The sequence below is a fragment of the Mirounga angustirostris genome, unplaced genomic scaffold (genome assembly GCF_029215605.1).
Source record: "Mirounga angustirostris isolate CCGP_5_RB_7025 unplaced genomic scaffold, mMirAng1.0.hap1 SCAF_5, whole genome shotgun sequence".
NCBI classification, from domain to species: domain Eukaryota; kingdom Metazoa; phylum Chordata; class Mammalia; order Carnivora; family Phocidae; genus Mirounga; species Mirounga angustirostris.
The window spans coordinates 7,578,286-7,595,634 of NW_026991713.1; the positions used below are offsets into that span (position 1 = coordinate 7,578,286).

At 57.1% G+C, this 17,349-nt stretch overlaps 2 protein-coding genes across 3 annotated transcripts in view; one reads left to right on the top strand and one right to left on the bottom strand.

Annotated features, from left to right (window-relative positions):
• The window catches only part of CHADL (chondroadherin like), a 17,839-nt gene continuing 490 nt past the window's right edge, over positions 1–17,349 (top strand). The window contains exons 1-4 of one of the 2 annotated variants that reach the window (XM_054506791.2): positions 1–8,748; positions 9,459–11,165; positions 11,702–11,868; positions 12,588–12,792. In XM_054506791.2, coding sequence (XP_054362766.1) covers positions 8,458–8,748; positions 9,459–11,165; positions 11,702–11,868; positions 12,588–12,768 — 2,346 coding nt within the window. In that variant the 5' untranslated portion in view covers positions 1–8,457 and the 3' untranslated portion in view covers positions 12,769–12,792. Of the gene's footprint in view, positions 8,749–9,458; positions 11,869–12,587; positions 12,793–17,349 lie in introns of those variants that run through there. The other variant, XM_064590563.1, reaches the window with a different exon arrangement.
• L3MBTL2 (L3MBTL histone methyl-lysine binding protein 2) overlaps positions 15,214–17,349 on the bottom strand; it is a 20,766-nt gene continuing 18,630 nt past the window's right edge. Inside the window, exon 17 of the mRNA XM_045872460.3 lies at positions 15,214–17,328. Coding sequence (XP_045728416.1) covers positions 17,216–17,328 — 113 coding nt within the window. The 3' untranslated portion in view covers positions 15,214–17,215. The remainder of the gene's footprint in view (positions 17,329–17,349) is intronic.

Genomic DNA, 17,349 nt, shown 5'->3' on the forward strand with positions numbered 1-17,349 from the left:
CGTGCAGACACACCAGCTGTCCTTGAGCAGCTGGGCGGTTCGTGCCCAGGAGTGGGCCGCGACTCCTGGGGGTCGGGGGGGTGGGCGGAAGGATCTCCTCCTCTGCGCACCGAGGGGCCTGGGTTAGGCCTGTTTCATCTGTCCAGCCTCATCTTACCCTTCACCTAGGCTTTGGGCTGCAGTTCTCTAGCCCCCGCATCGCTCCATTAATGGACCTGGCGAAGCCGGACACGGTCTGGATTTTGCCGCGAGCCCCTCTGGCTGCACAGTCAGGAACCCCCCGGGTCTGGCTAGCAAGGTCACTTCACAGGGTTGAGCTTGGCTGGGAAGCCACCACAGGGTATCTGGCCACAGGGCCTGGAGTGGAGGGCACCTTGCCCGGGATCCTTCCTTTCCTTTGCCACATGTGGTGTGAGGACAGCTAAGCAGACCCTCCTTACTGCCTACCTTAGACAGCAGGCACACTTGGGGAGCCCGTGTCTCCTACAGAATTGAAGCGGTCCCTCCAGGCTTTCTTAGGGGGCAGCGTTTCCTTACTGGCTATGGACCACTCAGGAACAGGCACCATCTGTCTTGGCCAGGTGGCGGAAGAGATGCCCATGCCTTGCCCCCCTACCCCCCATGTGAGGTGATATGGCAGAAGGCAGGTGGAGGTCTGACCAACTCCAACCCCCACCCCTTCGCCAGGCCCTGTTTTGAGCTCTGGGCCACAGGCACAGCTTTTGGGAGGCTCCCAGTCTGGTGCAGGAGACGAACAGGCATGGCCTAGTGTAAGGGACAGTGGGCAGTGAGGTCAGGGAAGTCTTCAAGAGTTAGGGGTGCAAGGGACGCCTGGGTGGCTTAGTTAAGCATCCGACTCTTGATTTCGGCTCAGGTCCATGATCTCAGGATCGTGAGATCAAGCCCCACGTCAGGCTCTGTGCTCAGCAGGGAGTGTGCTTGAGATTCCCTCTCCCTCGTCCTCTACCCCTCCCCCTCCTCCTGCACATGTGCTCTTTCTCAAATAGCTGTTAATATAAAAGGGATGTAAGCGCTGAGTCTGGAGGTTCAAGTAGAACTTGTCACAGGTGATAATTTAACAGATGGAGAAACTGAGGCTCAGGGCTGAGTTAGGGGCCTGCTCAAGGTTCTCTGGCCTGGCTCTTCCTTCCAGGCTGCCTGGTGCTGGCACCTGTGGCCTCCTAGGTTATGAAGGCGCAAGCTTCAGTTCAGATTGAGACGTGCACCACGATCTCATTTAACCTTGCCGCAGGCCAGCACTGCCAGGCTCCTCGGACCCGCACACTGTGGAGGGTCCTGTTGGTCTCAGGGGTATAGGCCCTGGCCCCTACTCAGTCCTTCGGACCAGTTCAGAGTTCAGAACTCCTGACCAGCTGCAGGTGCAGGGAGGGGCCTGAGGCTCAGCCTCTAACTCAGCTGCTTACTGAGAGCTATGTAGGTTTTGGAACTTCCCCGGACTCAAACGCTCCCAAGGACTACAGCCAACCCTGGGATTACACAGGCTTCATGTCTCTGAGGGCCATGACTTGGGGTCTGCAAGATGAGAGATGCCTCGGCCTAGACGGCATGTTACCCCCAAGTACTTAAGGCCTGCTCAGCACCAGGCTATTCTCACTAAAGGGAGTCCAGCCATGGGCTTGGGGCTAAACCAGCAATAATTCCATTCTGAAGCCCCCAGGAAGCATGGCCAAAGGCACTCCCAAGCAACATTTCCTGATCCTAGGAACCTAGAAACGACTCAGGCCAATATCAGGAAAGTGGATCAAATGCAAAGCTATACAGTGTAACATCACACAACCATGAAAACGCATCAACCCTGGCTACATGCATCGTGTGGATGAATCAGGAAGGATGCTGAGTGAAGAAAATCTCAGTACCATACCATGGGGTCAAAAGCAACTGTGTTTAGGTATACGCATGTATGTGGTAAACCCAGTGTTCAAGATAGGAGTTAGTCTGGGGAAAGCAGGGGACAGGATGGAGTGGAAGGACAGTTAGACCACAGCCATCCACCAAACGTTCAAAGTGAACCAGATCTATCCATCTAAGAGCCATTAAAAAAAAACAACAACAACAAAACCATGTATTTTTTTTTAAAAAAGGTTAAAATACAAGAGCATGGTTTGACATCACAAAAGCACAGGCATAAGGAAATTTGCTACTGTCAAAAAGTGAAAAACAATGACCAAAACACCCTAAGAATTGGCAAGGTGATAAAATACAAGACTGCCACATATGTTGCATGAGGATTAGTGTTGAGAATAGTACATCCAATTGAAAATGGGCAAAGGATATGAACAGGCAGTTCACAGAGGATGCAACCTGAGAAGCAAAAAATATGTTCCCCTTTACTGGAAATCAAGGAAATGCAAAATGAAGCCACAGAGACGCCATTTTGGACCAGACTGGCGGATGTCATTGAGAGGTCATGACCCCAGGAAAGAGCTGAATCTTTTACATTGCACATGTTGGAGGGATATCAGACTAATAAAACCACCTCAGAGAGCAATCTGGCAGGTACTCAGGTGAAGATATGTGTAGCCTGTGACCCCAAATTCCATTTCTAAGGATCTACCCTAGAGAAACCGTTGTACACGTGCACAAGGTGACAAGTTACAAGGGCAGTTTCATGGAAAAGTCCAGAAAATTAATAACCTCAATGTCCTTCGGGAAAAAAACGGTTAATTACAGCGGGTGCCGCATGCAGTGGGATAATATGCCACAGTTACAGAGCGCCCGGCTGGCTCAGTCCCAAGAGCATGTGACTCTTGATCTCAGGGTTGTGAGTTCGAGCCCCAGGTTGGGTGTAGAGATTACTTAAATAAAAACTTATAAAGGTTTTATTCATTTATTTGAGAGGAGGGAGAGAGAGAGGACAGCAGCAGGGGAGAGGGAGAAGCAGACTCCCTGCTAAGCAGGGAGCCCGATGTGGGGCTCCATCCCGGGACCCCGGGATCATGACCTGAGCCGAAGGCAGACACTTAACTGACTGAGCCACCCAGGCGCCCCTAAAAAAAAATTTTTTTTTTAAATGCAGCCGTTAAAGTGAATACAGGAGATGCAGGAGCTGTCTTCATTCATGTGAATAAACCTTGAAAATGTTGAGTGAAAAAAACAAGTTTGCAAAGCAGTATGTACAGTTGATAGTTTAAAATTGTTAATGCCATACATTATAGTGAAGTTATACTACCTCGGGAAAGTGGTTGCCTCTGGGAGGAGACAGAGGGAAGAGAATGAGACAAGGTGGAGAAAAGGGGGCTTCCAACCGCCTGCACTCCCACTTCTGGTGCGTGTGAACCCAAAAGAAGGGAATGGGGGGACCCCAGCAAATACCTGTATGTCCATGTGCACAGCAGCTTTACAAGAGCCAAGAGGTGCAAGCAGCCTAGTGTCCGTTAATAGGGGAACAGATGAAATGTGATCAATATACATATTCGGGGTGGCGCAGTCGGTTGAGCGTCCGACTCTTGGTTTCAGCTCAGATCTGATCTCAGGGTCATGAGATCGAGCCCCGTGTTGGGCTCCACACTCAGCAGGGAGTCTGCTTGAGTTTCTCTCTCTCCCTCTCCCTCTGCCCAACCCCCTGCTTTCTCTCTCTCACTGAAATAAATATAAATAAATCTTTAAAAATACACACACAGTGGAGTACTGTTCATTCATAAAAAGGAATGAACTTCGGACACATGCTACAACATGGATGGACCTTGAAACACTGTGCTCAGTGAAAGCCAGACATAAAAGGACAAGTAGTGTATGACTGCACAGATAAGAGGTAGCTCGAAGAGAGGTTACTAGGGGCTGGGTGAAGACAGGAGAGTTACTGTGTCTTGGGTGTAAAATTTTTGTTTGGGATGACAACAAGGTTCTGGAAATGGATTGTGGTAATGGTTTGCACAGCAATGTGAATGCACTGAATGCCACGAAATTGTACACTTACAGGGTTAAGATTGTAAATCTTATGTAATGTACATTTTAGCACAATTTAAAAAATCCTAAATGTAAAAGCCAAAACTACTGATCTTTCAGGAGATCGTGTGTCGGTGGATATCTTAAAGACCTTCCTTAGTTTGCCATTATAGGGTATTGACACAATGGATACTGTGTAGCAGTGAGAACAGGATTTTGTTTATCAAAAGGTCTCGGGCGCCTGGGTGGCTCAGTTGGTTAAGCGACTGCCTTCGTCTCGGGTCATGATCCTGGAGTCCCGGGATCGAGTCCCGCATCGGGCTCCCTGCTCGGCAGGGAGTCTGCTTCTCCCTCTGACCCTCCTCCCTCTCATGCTCTCTGTCTCTCATTCTCTCTGTCTCAAATAAATAAATAAAATCTTAAAAAAAAAAAAAAGGTCTCATGGGGGGCATCTGGGTGGCACAGTTGGTTAAGCGTCTGACTCTTGGTGTCTGCTCAGATCATGATCTCAGGGTCCTGAGATCGAGCCCCGCATTGGACTCTGCGCTCAGTATGGAGTTGGCTTGAGATTCTCTCTCCCTCTCCCTCTCCCCCTCCTGCTCCTGCTCTCATTCACTCGCTCTCTCTCTAAAATAAATCTTAAAAAAAAAAAAAAAAAGGCATCATAGGGGCGCCTGGCTGGCTCAGTCGGTAGAGCATGCCACTCTTGGTCTTGGGGTCATGAGTTCGAGCCCCCCATTAGGTGTAGAGATTACTTAAAAATAAAATCAACTCATTAGAAAAATGAACAAAAATGTTCAAATGGGGACTTCACAAAAAGCATATGAAAAGATGCTTATTTTTTTTAAGAGTTTATTATTTTTACAATGGCAAAATTGCAAAACAGTTGATACCAAGCATTGGTGAGAATGGAGCAATGGAGCTCCCACACTGCTGGGGAAAGTGTAATTTGGTACAAACACTCGGACAAACTGTTTGGCAATATCCATTGAAGCTGAAAATAAGCACATTCTATGGCCAGCAGTTCCACCCATAGGTCTACCCCGAGAGAGATGGGTTGTGCTATGTTCTCCAAAAGACGTGCAAACAGGGGCGCCCAGGTGGCTCAGTTGGTTAAGCATCTGCCTTCGGCTCAGGTCATGATCCCAGGGTCCTGGAATCGAGCCCCACATCAGGCTCCCTGCTCAGCGGAGAGCCTGCTTCTCCCTCTGCCCCCTCCCCCTGCTCGTGCGTGCTGACTCCCTCTCGCTCTCTCTCAAATAAAATCTTTAAAAAGAAAACCAAAAACGTGCAAATGTCGTAAGCAGCCCTCTTCATAATAGCCCCAGCCTGGAAACAACCCAAATGTCCTTCAAGAGTGGAATGGGGGGGCGCCTGGGTGGCTCAGTCGTTAAGCGTCTGCCTTCGGCTCAGGTCATGATCCCAGGGTCCTGGGATCGAGCCCTGCATCGGGCTCCCTGCTCGGCGGGAAGCTTGCTTCTCCCTCTCCCACTCCCCCTGCTTGTGTTCCCTCTCTCACTGTGTCTCTCTCTGTCAAATAAAAAAAAAAAAAGAAAAAGAGTGGAATGGATTAATTGCACCATGTGGTACCAAGAAAGCGGAGGTGAGAACGGTCCACCCAAGCAGGGAGGAATATTTTAGCATCAGCGGTGTTTAGAATCACCAGCACGTGATGACAATAAAAAGCAAACCAACTGGGTCCCCTTGCATTTAAATTCCCTACCAACCGCACACCCCCTTGTTGCCTGCATCTGGGGCAGATGGCCCTCTGGTCTCCACCCCCCCACCCCCCCATGCCACTGCTGTGGGATATTTATGGAATGGAGTGCTGAAATGCTATATAAAAATTAAGCAGATTTTAAAAATATGCATCACAGATGAAGCTCAAACATAATGTTGAATGGAAAAAAACCGAAGAGTGCACACTCTGATGCCACTGACATGAAATTGCCGAGTGAAATAAAGCACAAGCCTGTGGTCCGGCACTATTTCTGGTTTAAAAAAAAAAAGATCCACGCAAACTGAATAACAACAGATGCAAATCCACCAGCAACCTGGATCTGAACAATCACAGGATGTATAGAAGTTTGCTATGGTTTACATGAACTGTTGCATTAAAAAAAAATTTTTTTGTTTTGTTTTGTTTTAAGTAGGCTCCATGCCCAGCGTGGAGCCCAAGGCAGGGCTTGAACTCACGACCCTGAGATCAAGACCTGAGCTAAGAGTCAGAGGTTTAACTGACTGACCCACCCAGGTGCCCCTGTTGCATTTTTTACTAAATGCACATGTGCCCAGGAAGATAGGTATTTGGATGTTGTTTTGCAATATTATTTGTAATAAAATCTTGGAAGCAAAAAAAAAAAAGAGGCAATCCAAATCTCCAAGATTAATGGATAAGTAGAGTTGCCACCTGTACACAATGGAATATTACACAGCCGTTAAAATGAACATGACTAAGAAGAATCAGCCAGGATCACTCGATAATTTGATGTTGAGTGGAAAAAAAAAATTGCAGGGGCGCCTGGGTGGCTCAGTTGTTAAGCGTCTGCCTTCGGCTCAGGTCATGGTCCCAGGGTCCTAGGATCGAGCCCCACATCGGGCTCCCTGCTCAGCAGGGAGCATGCTTCCCCGTCTCCCTCTGCCTGCAGCTCCCCCTGCTTGTGCTTGCTTTCTCTCTTCTCTCTCTCTGACAAATAAATAAAGCCTTAAAAAAAAATAAAAATAAAAAAATTGCAGAATATCATTTGTACAGTGTTAAACAATGTACGTAAATGTATAATAAACAGGACAGAGTGAACCATGCTCGAGCACCTACTATGTTCCAGGTGCTTTCCTGGGCCCCCACAGCAACCCGTGAGCTAGTTACTAATACTGTCCGACAGCCCACAGCTGGGAGGGAGCCCAGGTCTGGGACCCACAGGCTGGCCCCGAGACGCCCCTCCCTGCCAGCCAGCCTGGGACCCAGCTGTCCTGGCTGGGCTCTCAGGCCTGGCCCGTGATCCTGAGCCCTGAGCTGGCGCCGGGCAGGAGGCCCTGTAACTCCAGCCACTCTCCCGCCCCTGCCCGCCCCTCCTTCACCTCAGCCTCGGGCTGGGCTGCCCACAATGCCTCCCATTCAGCCCCGTCCCGGCTGCCAGGCCTGCGGGCCCGACAGGGGGGCTCCCGCCGCATCCAGGCTGGACTGGCAGTGTGAGGCGAGGCGGCATGGAGGGGTGAGTGTGTGGGCCCTGGGAGGGTACCAGGGGGGTCTACAGAAGCTGAGGGGCTGCAGGCAAGCCCCTGGCCCTCTCTGGGCCTCTGACGCGTTGGGGGACAGGGGCTCTGGGATCTGTCGGGGGAGAGATTCTCCAAGGCTGTCCCCGAAGTGGTTTCTGAGGAAGGTGGTGAATGGCAGGGTGGATGCTCCAGCGAGCTGCCGTGGGCGCGTCCTCAACCTCAGCAGGCCTCAACCCTGGACGCTTGTCCCTGAGGGGTCTGTCCCCACGGGCCCCCCTTCCCCGGTCCACCCTGAGCCTCGGGAGGATGCCAGCAGCCCCGGCCTTCAAGGGGCCGAGACTTCAAGGAGACTGAACAATAGAGGGCGAGGAGCAGTGAGGAGGCTGAGGGTGGGGGCCCAGCCCAGGGCCTGGCACGGGCTGCCCAGAGGCCGAGATGCGGGCTGAGAACAGCAGGAAGAGCCGGGGGACTTAGGAGTCACGGGCGGCGAGGAGGAAGCTCTGTCGTGTGTGTTTCTGGTCTGGGAGCCAAGGGTGACACTGGGGAGTCGGAGCGCTCCGGATCCAGGTGGGATCAGGAGTCAGGCAGTGGGGAGATGCTGGAGGGCTTCAGGTTGGCGGTGTCAGAGCCCGTCTGTATCTTGGAATATCTTGGAAGGTTGCCTTCGGTTGGTGGTGGTGAGCAGAGTGTGGGGGAGCCAGCAATCACCCCTAAGAGGCAACAGGCAGCGGTTGCGGTTGTGAGGTGAAGGGGTCCCACTGGCTGATGGATGGATATGCTGGGGGAAGATGGACGGGGAAGGGGATGGAGCCGCCCAAAGCAGAGCCCGGGACCATCCCCTCAGCCGTCCCGTTCCGGGCTGGTGGGGTGGCATCGGATGGACGACAGGCCTAAGCCTCCTGCTCACCTGCCAGCATGGCTCTGACCAGCCGGTAAGGCTCCTCGAGCCCCTCGGACCCCGTAACACCTGGTCCCCCGAACCTGGCCTTAAACACTTAGGCCCGGCCTGGGTGCCCCTCTGGCTGCAGGCCGTCTTCCTACAGCGGGTGCCACTATGCTCCCTCCCACCATGTCTGGGGACGGGCTGCTTCTGTCTCTGGCACCCTCACACTGGGGAGGGCCAGGCCTCCCCCTGGACCCAGGAGCCTCATCACAGCCTGGGCACACTCGCTGAGCCCTCAGGTCATCCTCGCATTCAGCAAGGCCTCCCTGAGCCGAGGGGCAGGCGGTCCAGGAGACTTGCCAGGTCGCCTTTCTGAGCCTCAGTTTCCCCCAGTGTTAAACAAGGCTAACGATAGAAGCTTTGCTGCATGGAGCGTCGTGAGGCTCAGAGCAATGACGCCTTCCCTGGGGCCAAAGAAGGAAGACATCTCAGGGGCTCCGGAAACAGGAGCTAGGCTCGGTGAGTGGACAGCGTGGGACCCTTGCCCCTGTGAACAACGGACCATTCCTCCCTCTCCCAGGCCCCGGAGAGTCTCCTTGGTGCTGCTGCTTCTGCTGCCACTGGGCCCAGCTTGGCATACAGCTGCCCAACGCTGCCCACAGACGTGCATTTGCGACAGTCCCGGGCGGCACGTGGCCTGTCGGCACCAGAACCTCACGGAGGTGCCAGACGCCATCTCTGAGGTCAGCAGGGTGAGGGGGGCAGGGAGGACAGCAGGAGGAGCCTGGGTTGGCAGCAGGGGATCTGCCACTGCCTGGCTGGGAGACCTTGGCATGTCACCTTTCCTCTCTGAGCCTCAGTCTTCACATCTGTAAAATGGGAATAACAACCACCACTAGGGAGACAATCTATTTACAATTCTATGTGATTGGAACAAGTAAGTGACCTAGAAGATAAATATTGAATTGGGACGCCTGGGTGGCTCAGTCGGTGAAGCGTCGTCTGCCTTCGGCTCAGGTCGTGATCCCAGGGTCCTGGGATCGAGCCCCACATCGGGCTCCCTGTTCAGCACAGAGCCTGCTTCTTCCTCTGCCCCTCCCCCTGCTTGTGCTCTCTCTCTGATAAATAAAAAATCTTAAAAAAATACGGAATTAATTACAAACCCTGCGGGAGAGAACCAGAGAGAACAGGGGATGTACTGGAATAAGATATGGTCTCTGCTCTGTGGAGTCAAGGGCTAGGAGGGAAGAGAGAAAGTGAACAGGCAGCGACAGTCCGATGTGAAAAGTGCCCAGGTGGCTAGGGGGGAAGGCTTCCTGGAGGCGGTGTCGGGGAGCAGGACGAAGAGAATGAGGAAAAGGTGGGGGGGGGGGAGTGTGCAGCTGAGGGAACAGCGCCTGCAAAGGCTGTAGTCCTCACGCTCTTCAGCCTCCCCCTGCCTCTCCCCGCTCAGCTGACTCAGCGGCTGGACCTCCAAGGCAACATGCTGAAGGTGATCCCGCCAGCTGCCTTCCAGGATCTGCCCTATCTGACACATCTGGACCTGCGGCACTGCCAGGTGGAGCTGGTGGCCGAGGGCGCCTTCCGCGGCCTGGGCCGCCTGCTCCTCCTCAACCTGGCCTCCAACCGCCTCAGCTCGCTGCCCCAGGAGGCCCTGGATGGGCTGCGCTCGCTGCAGCGGCTGGAGCTGGAGGGCAACATGCTGGAGGAGCTGCGGCCGGGCACGTTCGGGGCGCTGAGCGCGCTGGCCACACTGAACCTGGCCCACAACGCCCTGGTCTACCTGCCCGCCATGGCCTTCCAGGGGCTGGCGCGCGCGCGCTGGCTGCAGCTGGCCCACAACGCGCTCAGCGTGCTGGCCCCCGAGGCCCTGGCCGGCCTGCCCGCCCTGCGCCGGCTCAGCCTGCACCACAACGAGCTGCAGGCCCTGCCGGGGCCAGCCCTGTCCCAGGCCCGCGTCCTGGCCCGCCTCGAGCTGGGCCACAACCCCTTCACCTACGTGGGCGAGGAGGACGGGCTGGCGCTGCCCGGCCTCCGGGAGCTGCTGCTGGACCACGGCGCCCTGCAGGCGCTGGACGCCAGGGCCTTCGCGCGCTGCCCCCGCCTGCACACCCTGGACCTCCGCGGGAACCAGCTGGCCGGCCTGCCGCCGCTGCAGGGCCCCGGGCGGCTGCGCCGGCTGCGGCTGCAGGGCAACCCGCTGTGGTGCGGCTGCGAGGCCCGGCCGCTGCTCGAGTGGCTGGCGCGCGCGCGGGTGCGCTCGGACGGCACGTGCGGGGGCCCGCGGCGCCTCGGAGGGGAGGCCCTGGGCGCCCTGAGGCCCGGCGACCTGCGCTGCCCCGGGGACAGGGCGGCGGCGGCGGCGGCGGCGGAGGAAGAGGGGCGGGCGGCCGCGCGGCCCCGCGCGCCCCCGGCCGCCCCCGAAGAGGCGGACGGGGCCGCCCGGCCCTGCCCGCCGGCCTGCGTGTGCGCCTCCGAGTCCCGGCACAGCGGCTGCGAGGGCCGGGGCCTGCGCGCCGTGCCCCGCGGCTTCCCCGGCGACACCCGGCTCCTGGACCTGAGGCGCAACCACTTCCCCTCGGTGCCGCGAGCCGCCTTCCCGGGCCTGGGCCGGCTGGTGTCGCTGCACCTGCAGCACTGCGGCCTCGCGGAGCTGGAGGCGGGCGCCCTGGCCGGGCTGGGCAGCCTCATCTACCTCTACCTCTCGGACAACCAGCTCGCCGGCCTCCGCGCCGCTGCCCTGGAGGGGGCGCCCCGCCTCGGCTACCTGTACCTGGAGCGCAACCGCTTCCGGCACGTGCCCGGGGCCGCCCTGCGCGCCCTGCCCAGCCTCTTCTCCCTGCACCTGCAGAACAACGCCGTGGACCGCCTGGGACCCGGGGACCTGGCAGGCCTGCCAGCCTTGCGCTGGCTCTACCTGAGCGGCAACCGCATCACCCGAGTGTCCCCCGGGGCAATAGGCCCAGCGCCCGAGCTGGAGAAGCTGCACCTGGACAGGAACCAGCTGCAAGGGGTGCCCACTGGGGCCTTGGAGGGGCTGCCTGCCCTCCTGGAGCTGCAGCTCTCGGGGAACCCGCTCCAAACCCTGCCAGACGGGGCCTTCCGGCCCGTGGGCCGCTCACTGCAGCACCTCTTCCTGAACAGCAGTGGCCTGGAGCAGGTGCGGGGCTGGAGTGTGGGGTGGGGGAGGCAGCACGAGCCCCATGCAGCAGGCACTCACTGGGCAGACACCGCTGCCCCCACAGTTAGGCCTGAGGCTGGGCCGGGTGCCCCTGGGATAGGCCAGACCCTATGCCTGCCCCCAGGGAGCTCAGGTGTGGGGACAGATCAGGTGGACTCCAGTGCCACACAGAGAGGCCATCCAGGGAGGGTGCTGCCAGAGCCCGGAGGAACGAGGAAGTGGGTCCATGGGGTTCTTGTGCACTTTGAGGGCAGGGCTGGAGCCACCAAGGGGATCTGCCATTATGGGGGCGTGTTCGGGCAGAGCAGAAAGAACCATGAGCTGGGCATCCAGGTGACGTGCAAAGGGCAGGCGCTTTGGGATCAGACCAACCAGGGTCCGCACTGCCCTTTCTTGGGGGGCCACCTTGGGATCTCCACTTCCCTTCTGCTGGGGGAGCATGGGGCTACCTCCCAGGCCTAGGGGTGAGACGGGCCTGGCAGGAGCTCACACCAAGGCTTGGCATCTCCTCGCAGATTTCTCCCGGGGCCTTTTCGGGCCTGGGGCCCTGGCTGCAGAGCCTGCACCTGCAGAAGAACCAGCTGCAGACCATGCCTGCCCTGGCCCATCTCAGCCAGCTGGAGCTTATCGACCTCAGCGGCAATCCCTTCCACTGTGATTGTCAGCTGCTCCCGCTGCACAGGTAGGCGACTTCACCGGGCCCCCCCCCAGCTGGGGACTCCCCAGCTGCTCTCAGTCAAGCCCACCCTCTCCCCAGGGCACCATGGCTGCGCCCGCTGAGCATCTTCGGAGGGGAGGGTCCTGCCGGAGCCAGCTGCCGTTCCTGAGGGAGCCAGAAGGGCATGGGGCTTGGGGTGGACTTCTCTGGGCCTGGATTCCCTCACCCATCACGTGGGGATGCAATCCTCACAGCCTAGTGGGGTGGGACCTAATAAATATTTGTGGGCACTTCATTAATTTCATAAGAAAGCACCAAGAACCCTGGAGTCCAGCAGAGCTGGGCTCCAATCCTGCTCTGCGACTAACTTGGGCCCCATGCCTTCTCTGCGCCATTCCCTCATCTGTGAAGGGGCTGGAAGGAACCGTGTCCACCTCATGGGGGTTCTTCGTGAGGATGACACTGTCAGCTCGCATATATAGATTGATTTGAACAGTGTCTGGAGCACCCTGAGCTCTCTGTCACTATTTATTATTATTACTATCTCCTTTTTACCGAGAAGGGATCTGAGAATTGAAGTGACTCCTTCTGAGTCCCCTAATTGGTGAGGGGCTGAGCCGGGATTCCCTCCAGAGTCTGCCCTCGCCCACCAGGCTCCACTGCCCGCCGGTTCCCAAGGACCTCCTCGCGTCCCCCGGGAAGGCTCAGCACAGCGGGGTCCCTGAACTCTCTCCTCTCCTCAGGTGGCTCATGGGGCTGAACCTGCGTGTGGGGGCCGTCTGTGCCGCCCCTCCCAGCGCCCACGGCCAGAGGGTGAGGGCTGCAACTGCTGTCTTTGAAACCTGCCGCGGCAGGGCTGCCAGGAAGGCCAAGCGGATGCCCGCCCCCAGGTCTGGTGCCAGGAGAACCCGCGTGAAGGGATGACGATGACGGTGGACAGCAGACAAGGTTGGCCTGAGGCAGGTCAGGGGGAGGCCTCGGTGGGTGGGTCAGGTTCCAGAGAGCCCAGGGGAGCAGGGATCTGACTTCTCTCGGTCCTAATTCACGTGATTCCACATCTGGGCAATGACTCTGTTGCTTCCCTGCCGTAGTATCTGTCCCCGCTCCTCACCTCCTGCACCCCTGGCTGGGCCCAGGTGGGTTTATGAGGAAATGACTACGTCCTGTGGGACAGTGGCCTTTCCGAGAAGCCACAGGCTACCTGGCCCCAGCGTGTTCCTAAAAGCAATGCCGCTTGTCATTGTTGGATCATTGTTGGGTCATTGTTGATTCACCCCTTCGGGCCTGGCTCACCCCCGGGACAGAGCAGAGGCTCAGGCGCTGTTGCCGCCGCCTCCCGGGGCTCGTCAGCCACACGCCGGCCCTGCTCTGCGGTGTCGCATCACCCGCCTGGCGTTTACGTTCGCGTCCTCGAGCCCTCGGCTGTAGCAAAACTGTGCAGCACGCAGTGAAGGGCGAGCAGGATACGGGGGCCTTGCCTGTGGGAACCCCTGCTGTGCGGTGAGGGCACAGGGAGGTGAGGCCAGTCCTGAGAGGGAGGATGAGAACAGAAAAGTGGGTCCCGGTAAGACAGGGACAGTGCTCAGCCTGCCTCTGGACCGGCACTCGCAGGACTTGAGTGCCTGGGGACCATGAGATGGTGTAGAAGCGCCCAGGGGCTGCCGTGAAAAAGGACCACAAACCGGGTGGCTTAGGACGACAGACATTTTTGTCTCACTGTTCTCAGAAGCGGGAGAGCAAGGCGTCCACAGGGCTGTGCTCCCTCTGAAGGCTGTAGGGGAGAGCCTTCTGAGCCCCGTCCAGCTTCTGGTGGACCCAGATGTGCCTTGGCTTGTGGCCGCACAGCTGCAGTCTGCCAGACTTCACATGGCATGTCCCCCCGTCCCATCTTCTGCTTCCAAATTCCCTCTTTCTAGAAGGACAGGAGTCATATTGCATTAGGGCCACCCTGATGACCTTGTTCTAACTTGATTACCTCTGTGAAGACCCTTTTTCCGAGTAAGGTCTCATTCTGAGGTGTATCTTCTTTGGCGGGGGCCCAATTCACTTCTTAAGTGTTCCTTGTCCGGTAGGCTGGGAGGAAGGAACCCCTAGAAAGACACCAAGCTGAAGATGAACAATTGTGCCTTAGAGGTCAGATCTGGAACTAGCAGTAATGACAATGGCATTAATCTCCGCGGACGCGTCCTGCCAGATGGCGCTGAAGAGCGTCGTGCTCTCTCCCCCCCCTGCGGCAGCCCTGGGAGCTCACGTGGATGCTGAGCGTGGTCCTGATGGCGCCAGCTGCGGGTCAGGGCTTTGGATGAAGGGGAAGACCCCGCACCCTGACTCCCGTGGTATGCTGGCTGCAGCAGGCATTGGGACATCTGCGACGGTTCCATCCAGCCACCCTTTTGGACTTGGAGATCGCCCACCAAATGCTAGCCCTGGGGTTATAGGTTTTTCATTTTTGTTGAAAGTGGCAGTTTCCTCCCAGGAATACAAAGGAATTGATAGGGGCCCTGGGTGCCTGGCTGGCTCAGTTGGTAGAGTATGTGACTTTTTTTTTTTTGAGCATGAGACTTGATCTCAAATCCATGTTGGGCATGGAGCCTACTTTAAAAAAAAAAAAAAAGGACCCTGACCTCGAGGATCACACAGGGCCCTGAGTCCCGTTCTGGGCATGCTCACCTGGCTCATGGCCACGGCAGGAGCACCCATGCATTGCAATTTTGAGGCCCAACCTCTAGCGGTGCTGTCTGGCATGTGGAAGATGCTTCAGGAAGGACACTGAATGAAGAAGAGTACCTACTGGTGGTAATACGGCAGACCGCCCTGGGCTTAATCCCGCTGCTGTCATTTAACAGTTGTGGATTTAAGCCAATGAGTTACTAAACTCTGATAAGATGAAGTCAACGTGTACCTCAGGGTTCCTGTGAAGCTGAACTGTGTCTAGCCTGGGGGCCAGTAAAGGAAAGGTGTGTGCATTTGCACTCGGTCTAATCTGCACCAGGGAGCCACTGCCGGTCATGGAGCGGCGGCGGGCACAGGGAGTGGAAACGGTTCTTCAGGAGGTCTCATAGCCAGCAGCACCCCCCACCCCTGGCTGGACTCCAAGCTCTCCGGTTCTCTCCAAGGGCAAGTGAGGTACAAAGTTGGTCCTGCGCCTGGAGTGGAAACCTCCCAGAAGCCCCCACTTCCATCTGTGATGAATCAAGATCTTTCGGCCCCAGCAACACAAGTTACGTATTTTCAGGTCACACACTCGTGGGGCTTAGTACCAGGCTGCTGCGGCAGACCAGGCCCGGGCTCGGCCTCTGGGGAGCTCAGGGTCTTGCAGGAGAGGAACGGCAGAGACGCAAATACGGGTAACCCACAGTGTGGCTGCTATGGAGATGGGGCGCTCAAGTGAGGCCATTTATTCATTGTGCTCATGTGTGAACCCAGCCTTCACAGGAGGTGACAGATGAGAATACACTCAGCTCTAAGAAACAGAAACCTGACTAACGGCTTCAGGAAGTCCGGGGCGGCCAGTCGAGGGCGGGAATGGCTGCTGGCCTGTCTCCTGACCCTGCCATCCTCATCAGGGCACAGGCAGGCCTCACTTCATTCAGGGGGGGAAGGAACTGAAGGTTACAATGCCGTCCAAGGCCAGTTTTCCCAGAAGCGCCAGTCAGAACGGGATCCCCGAACTGCAAGGGGTCTGGGGACAAGGCACTAGCTTCAGCTGGGAGCAGGAGCCTGCAAGAGCTCCACGGGTACACTGTGAGCCCAAATGCGTACCCAGGCCATCTTCCCTGGGGAGAGGGGGGCTGAGGTTATTGACCTGTCACTGTCCAGGTCTGGGGTGCGTGTGTGAGCGACAGCAGGGGAAGGCATGGCCCGTCCTTGATCTTCACTATGTTCCAAATCTAGTCACTTTTGGGGGGAGTTCACGCTGCACCAACTGACCACTTTCTGGGCCTGGTTTCTACACCATGTGGGGCTTTCTAGTGCCTTTAGTAAAGGAGTGAGGATCAAGTTCTCTCTGGAAAAAAATGACTGGAAATCAGCTCCCCTTAGGCTGGTCACCCCATCTCTGGGTAACACCAAACAGCTGAGGTCCTGAGCAAATGCACCCCACCCAGCACGCCACCCAGCACGGGCAGTGGCAGCCTGACAGACCAGCTCAGAGAGTGTAGCTGGACGCCCATGGCAGCACGGCTGTACCCCCTAAAGGACGACACGGGGACCCACCTGGCAGTGCGTCTCCACCCAAAGACAAGAAATAAGGGCAGCCTGCCTCCATCTTACGTACCAGGAAAAGTTACTGAAGAGACGGAAAGAGACAGTTTCCAAGGAGACTAACTGGGAAAAATAAAAGCTACTGAAATTTGGGCAGACACTAGGGGAGCTTCTAGAATGTAATTTCAGAGAGGAGGATGGACAGTAAGGGACAGAGAGCCAGGAAGCATGTCCTGTTATCCTCTTCTCCCTTCCTTAGGGCCACCTCAGCCAGCAGGGCTGACCACTCCCCTGCCCCATGACTCAGGCAGGGCTGCACCTGACCCTGGTTAACAGGGAGAAGGGGGTGAAAGGACAGGTCCCAGCCAAGCTGGGCTCAAAGCAGGTTAAGCGCAAAGCTGGCGGTGGTCCCCCGTCCAGCTGGGGCCTCCTCATAGCCCTGGCCTCGCCTTCCAGTCCTGCCGCCTCTGTAGCCCCTCGGCCACCAAGCCTCCCCACGTGGTGCAAGCCCCCCAGGCAGGAGCAGACCCCACCTCTATTCCACTGTTCCTTTTAGGAAATAGGAGGGGTCAGTCCTCTTGCCAACAAAGAAACCAGGTTAAGGCCACCTCACAAGTCACCAGAACCTGCCTCCTGGTCACTGCTGCTTAGCTGCCTGCCAGAGGTGGGCGCGCGCATGGGGTTCCCTCGCCTCTCTAGGGTGCTGGGAGGAGCGGAGCGCCAAGCCCAGAGGTGAGAGGCTGCTCCACGTGGCTGCTTTCAGGCTCGCACCACGCCACTCACCACCGACCTGCGGCTGCCTCCCCCTCAAGAGCCGCTCCAGGCCTGTTGCAGGACTTGCTTGGACACACCCACACACACCTCATGGACTCGTCTTCCAGGATGACTGGGGGCAGCCCTCGACCCCACGGCAGTCGAGGGGTATGTGGGTGTGGAGGGAGGTTACTGTGAGGAAGAGCTTTGGGAACTGTAGCTGGAGGAGGAGTCGCTCACAGACCAGTCTGGAGGCCTCGGGCAGCCCCAGTCACGCAGGCCTGGCCAGAGGTCCTTTGGTGCCCGGCCCTCACAGCAGCTGGCAGAACTTAGGCAAAAAGGCTCAGTCTCCAAACTAAAGCAGGGGGGAAGGGTGGTAGCAACAGAGGAGCCCCGGGCTGGCAGGGGGGAAGGCTCAGTCATCGGTCTCCTGTTTGATGTTCTCGAGGGGAACAGGCAGCTCTGGACTCGGGGCTTTGTCCGGCGTGGCCATGTCTAGATGTTCTTCCTTCACGCGCACGGCAATGACTAAAGAGGAAGGGGGGGGTT